The sequence below is a fragment of the Felis catus genome, chromosome B1, assembly GCF_018350175.1.
Source record: "Felis catus isolate Fca126 chromosome B1, F.catus_Fca126_mat1.0, whole genome shotgun sequence".
Classification (NCBI taxonomy): Eukaryota; Metazoa; Chordata; class Mammalia; order Carnivora; family Felidae; genus Felis; species Felis catus.
In genome coordinates, this window is record NC_058371.1 from 144,744,186 (window position 1) to 144,750,372 (window position 6,187).

Consider the following 6,187-nt stretch of genomic DNA (forward strand, 5'->3'; position numbering starts at 1 on the left):
AAATAAATCGCTTACAGCGAAGTGTCTACTTACAATGAAACACATGATATACAGCATTTGTCATTTGACTGAGCATAAGTATTATCATTGAACATAAAATGTGGGGGCGCCTGGGTGGCTCAGTCGGTTAAGCGCCCGACTTCGGCTCAGGTCGTGATCTCGCAGTTTGTGGGTTCGAGCCCCGTGTCGGGCTCTGTGCTGACAGCTCAGAGCCTGGAGCCTGCTTCGGATTCTGTGTCTCCCTCTCTCTCTCTGACCTTCCCCTGTTCATGCTCTGTCTCTCTCTGTCTCAAAAATAAACAAACATTAAAAACATTTTTTAAAAATAAAATATGTATAAAACTCTTCATTAAAAGAAGAAGAAGAAGAAGAAGAAGAAGAAGGGCAAAAAGTATGAAGGTGATCAAAGGTACAAACTTCCAGCTGGAGGATAAGATAAATAGGTCTTAGGGATGTCATGTGCCGCATGGTGACTGTAGCTAACAACACTGTATTGTATATTTGAAAGTTGCTAAGAGAGTAGATCTTAAAAGTTCTCATCACAAGAAGAAAAATTTTGTAGCTGTGTGTGCTGACAGATGTTAACTAAGCTTACTGTGTTGATCATTTTGCAATATATGTAATATGTATTTGTGTATATATATATATATGTGTGTGTGTGTGTGTGTGTGTGTGTGTATGTAATCATTGTACACCTGAAATTAATCCAATGTTATATTTCAGCTACATCTTAATAAAAAAGCCAGCTATGTAGTCTTAAATTCAATCATGTTTTATGTGGGTTTGTTAGTAGGCAAACTAAGACTTTTACTACCTTACATTGTATCATGACCCAGTAACTTAGGAAGGTAGAGACAAACACACAAAAACATTTTTTTCCCCCTTGGCCACCGTAAAATAATGGATTTTATTTACAAAAGATGATTGCACTGGTTTTCTTGTTTTTACTTTTCGTGATGTACCACAACTTTGGAAATCAAGAAACACGTTGATTTTTTTCTCTGAGACAGTGTTTTGATACACTTCTTAAGTAAGTTTCTTTCGTGAAGCTATCAAAATTTGTATCAGACGGGGACTCCGACACAGTATGTTAAAAAGACCTTTCTTAACATGCTGTGTTCTTGTCTTGCGAAGCTAGTTGAGCCTCCTGAACTTCTCCCTTTACTTTTGGGCTACTGGGCACACCAAAGAGGGTGTCCTGTGACTCCTTTCTTCACAGAAAAACTTCAGCGTAGCTACTAGGAGTCTAGAGTCTTGGATTTTTTATTTTAATTTTTTTTCAACGTTTATTTATTTTTGGGACAGAGAGAGACAGAGGATGAATGGGGGAGGGGCAGAGAGAGAGGGAGACACAGAATCGGAAACGGGCTCCAGGCTCTGAGCCATCAGCCCAGAGCCTGACGTGGGGCTCGAACTCACAGACCGCGAGATCGTGACCTGGCTGAAGTCGGACGCTTAACCGACTGCGCCACCCAGGCACCCCTAGAGTCTTGGATTTTTATCCCAACTCTGCTATTCAATATCTTTGGGACCCTGGACAAATTTCCTAACATCTTTAAACTTGAATTTTATTTTTTGTAAAACAGAAAGATTAAACCAGGTAATCTGTAAGATTCCTTGTAGCTATAAAATTGCAGGGTATTTAAAATTTTTTTTTAACCTTCAAAATGGCAAAAAAAAAAGAGCTTTTATAACAGCAGATTTGGACAGATCTGAGAAAATTAATTATGACATCAATTTTGCATTATACTTTAAGAAACTGGACTATAACCCAGAGGATCTAACATGTTTTAATGTATCTATAAGCTTAATTAACAAATCCTGAGGCTATCTTCACCTCTTGGTTTTCTTATGTCTGTTTCCAATTTGTGTTATTCCTTATTCACCTACTACACAATGCTTATTAGTCTGTTTTGTAAAATGATGTGTCCTGAACATTTTTCTTGTGCTAACCAAGCTCCATCAACAGCCAGTGCCCTATTCTTTCTATTTAGGTAACTCTATTCACCCTTTTGCCTACTGTGGCTATCATGGGAGCCTAGAAAAAGAGACAGGTTAAAAGAGAACTTAGCATAGTTAAGAAAAAAATGAACCTACAAATTTTTAACCATCTAGAAATAAGACCAGAGGCCCTCTTGATGGTTAATTTTGTGTTCATATGAATTAACAGGTCCATACTAACTTCTAACACCTTATCTTCCAAGCCCTCTTCGGAGGCGTCGCAAAAGAAGAAAGAAGGAAGAAGAAATGGAAACTCTTGGTAAAGATACAACTCCAATAAATGAAGATATTCAAGAAACTAGTATTGCTTAGTGGTAAGTATGAAAAATTTGGTAGGCGAGAAACTATTCAAGTGACAGTTACCTGGTGAGATTGGGCTTAACTTGATGTAGTAAATCAATGATTCGAATTTAATTATGCTTAGAAACATCTGAAAGTAAATAGATTTTTTTTCATAGAATCTGAAGCCAAATGAAAGACTCTCATATCTTTCTTTTGCATGTTACCACATTGACAGGCATGCAGAAAGAGGACTTTTATACACTTTTTCTAGTTTAGTGAAATCAACCTGCTTTCTAATTGTACATGGTTGTGGTGGTGATTTTATATTTTTTTCTTCCTTGCTTTTGGGCACAAGGAAGAGGTATTGTAGCTTAAATATCTCACGCTGAAGAAAAAAAATAATAGCTACGTTTTAATCATAACCACATTTACATAGCATTTACCGTATGCCCAACGCTGTTCTAAGCCCTTTCAACGTTACATCCGTTAGGATCCCAGCAGGATCGAACAGCGAGATTTATTGAGGGACTGGGAGGGCAGGGTTGAGGGACCCACAGGAACTTCAAGGCTCCTGGAGCCTAACATTGGCAGGAGGCCGCTCCCCTCCCCTGCCTGGAAGGGCCCGGGAAGCTTACCTTGGCACTGAGAGGCTGGCCACCAGAGGGCCTATACTCTGTAGGAGCTGTACCTGCGGTTAGAAGTAGTCACTGCCGGGACCTCAACAAGGAAGAGGAGCAAATGAAGAAAAAAACTCCCCAAACTGTCTCACCACCTGCTTCAGATCTTCAGCAGGTGCCTCCCATTAGCCAAACCCAATGAGGATCCAGGGGACAAGGGGGCCCTTGTGATGTGTCAGCCACCACCCCCCCCCCCCCCCACCCGGAGCTCAGAGCAGGACAAAGAATGGCTCCAAGGGGGCAAATGGATCACGGCGCTTGTACAATCGGCTAGGGTAGTTTGGCTGTGATAGCGTCAAACCCAATCGAAAGGATTTCAAATGAAGGAAATGCGTTGGCTCATGTGAACTGGCAGTCCGGAGGAACGGTACTCTGCACACTTCGGTGAACGAGAGGCTCCCACAAGGGGAAACGTTATTTCTGTTTTTCTGCTCGCTCACCGAAGAGTTGGCTTCATCCTTGGCCGGTTCCCCTTAAGTCATGGCAGTAGCAACGGGAGCCACATGCTTCCTTGTTCATAGCCAGCAAGAGAGAGAGCAGTGACTTTCCCTAGCTCTGCCAGCAGCGTAAAGCATCTCCTTCCCCCCCCCCAAACACCCAGCGGATGTGTGGGGTATAGTAAATGCTTATCGAGAAATCGTATGCTCCCCTAACTTATTACAGGATGACGCTAATCATTAATGAATGGAAAACAAAACTATTGGCTCTAGATTTTTTTTTTTCTTTTAATTTGCATGATCCATTTGTATTAACTAGCGTGTTCTCTGTTCCCTTATTTCTCCAGGCTGGTGCAAGCTGCAAAATGCCTTGCTCACTCGAAAATGGACAGAATGTGTCTCAGGAAAACAGGAGAAATGAATTTTAAATAATGTATTTACTTTTTGTTTGTAATGTTAGTCTGTGTTTTTTACTATTTTTGTAATAATAAGTAATTTCAGTATTGTTTCGGAATTGGGAAAAAGCGCTCACTTAAGACATTTTAATAAACTTCCACTTAAAGTTTTGTTACCAGGATTACTAGTCGAATAAAAAATAGAAGTGAAAAGGAGTTTAGATTTTAGGAATTGGATTAATCATAAAGCTGCCATCTAGCCAGCACTTACCATGGGCCAAGAGTTTCGAGTATATCATTTCTTCTAAGCCTTTCAAGAACCTATGGGACATCTATCATGATCCTCATTTCCCACATGTGGAAACAGACACAAAAAAGTGAAATAATATAACCCTGATTTATACAATTCGGAATTGGTGGAGCTAGAATTGGAGCCAAGATTTACCCAATTTCAGTTTGTGTTCTTAACTGTCATTTTTGTTGATCTGAGTGGGTGCAGCTTAACTCACTAACATAGCTCAGGACTTTATACTAAACTGTGTTTCGCCAAGACTCTGAGATGCCGGGGCTATTTTCCTGCAGATACTCAGAAGGCAGAGTCCTGGATTTATATTACTGTTACCATCGTGTTTTCTATAGCGTTGACCTCTATTATGTGCCTTTGCTCTTTTGTAAATTCTCATTGACATGAATAAATTCCTACATTAGTAAAGCAAACAGGTTTTCCCCGTAGCTAGGGTAATGAATAGCGATGGAAAATAAAAAATAAACAGGTAGGGGCGCCTGGGTGGCGCAGTCGGTTAAGCATCCGACTTCAGCCAGGTCACGGTCTCGCGGTCCGGGAGTTCGGGCCCCGCGTCAGGCTCTGGGCTGATGGCTCAGAGCCTGGAGCCTGTTTCCGATTCTGTGTCTCCCTCTCTCTCTGCCCCTCCCCCATTCATGCTCTGTCTCTCTCTGTCCCAAAAATAAATAAACGTTGAAAAAAAAATTAAAAAAAAAAATAAATAAATAAACAGGTAAGTGTTTGCACTCACTAAGGGATAAATGATAGCACTGGAAGAGGTTGTTTATTCCAGGGCAGTGGTCAGTGACAGCACAGCAGAGCCCAGCAGACACGGCTCGTGACCATATCCTCATTTTTCTTCTTCCTGATGGCTCTCAGGTGGATGTTGTTGCAATGAAATCACGACCATAAGAATCGACTACTTGGGACCATCTCGCCAGATGGTCCTTCAACTCCATAGCATATTTAATAAAGACTCTTTTAAAATTGAAAAAGCTAGGGGCACCTAAGTGGCTCAGACAATGAGCTTTTGAGTCTTGATTTCAGCTCAGGTCATGATCCCAAGGTTGTGGGATCAAGCCCCATGTCAGGCTCCACACTGAGCATGGAGCCTGCTTGAGATTCTCTCTCTCTCTCTCTCTCTCTCTCTCTCTCTCTCCCTCAGCCCTTCTCCCCAGCTTGCACTCTTTCTCTCTCTTTCTATATATATAAAAGCAATTAAAAAGAAAAAAACACTGAAAAAGCTAAATCTCCATTTAGCCAATATTCCATAGAAACTGACACTTTCTATATTGATCGGGTGGGTAATTTACGAAAACCAATAGAAGATGTCCCCAAATTGCTGTACTTTGGCTGTTGTGATGTTAGCCAAGCAGCTTCTTTTTTTTCCAGAATCTTTTCAAATTTTACTTTGCAGTGTAGACTTCATACACAAAGTGAAGTGGAGAATTCAGACAAAAGGTGAAGTTGTGTATCACCTTCTATCACACATTGTGTTTTGAGAATGAGGCTGCCTTCACAGAAATAGCTCAAATGTATTAAGAACTAAGCCAAACAACTAATCATCTTCTAAGTCAATTTTTCTTCCGACTTAATAGCCATCCTTGAAACAGGATTATTTATATCCAACTGATTCATGTTGCATATGCTTTATTCTCAAAAGTCTTTTGGGCTCATTTATGCCCTTGCTTTTTCTCGGTGTTCTTTGATGCCAAAGTGCTTGAAACAAATGCTTGTTAATAGTATTTAAAAACAAAAACACAGTGCTATAAAGGTTCCTACCCTGAATTGTGGTTGGTTGACCAATGGACTCTCTTAAGCCAACCCAGGCTTAGGAATTTTGTTTTGATTCTAAAATGTAAATGGTGTCTCTTGAAATTTAGTAGGTCCCATATCAAGAAAGAACTTCAAAGATTTTTGTATCTTTTTAAAATGTAATATTATAATCATTTTGCATGTTCTAAATGGTGTTGTTTATGTAAACTGTCAACATTATCATATAATAAAATAAGTTTATTTTTAAAACAAAGCAATCTTATTTCTTTGGAAATTTTTTAGTGGTACCATGAATTACGAAAAATAAACTTGCAGATTATTGCTTTGAAGGCTTTA

At 39.9% G+C, this 6,187-nt stretch overlaps 1 protein-coding gene across 2 annotated transcripts in view; it reads left to right on the forward strand.

Moving 5' to 3' along the window:
• The window catches only part of BTC (betacellulin), a 46,405-nt gene extending 41,896 nt beyond the window's left edge, over window positions 1-4,509 (forward strand). For both annotated transcript variants that reach the window (XM_019829362.3, XM_045056221.1), the window contains 2 exons: window positions 2,205-2,315; window positions 3,745-4,509. In XM_019829362.3, the coding sequence (XP_019684921.3) occupies window positions 2,205-2,313 (109 nt within the window). In that variant the 3' untranslated portion in view covers window positions 2,314-2,315; window positions 3,745-4,509. The remainder of the gene's footprint in view (window positions 1-2,204; window positions 2,316-3,744) is intronic.
• Window positions 4,510-6,187: the final 1,678 nt, after the last annotated feature.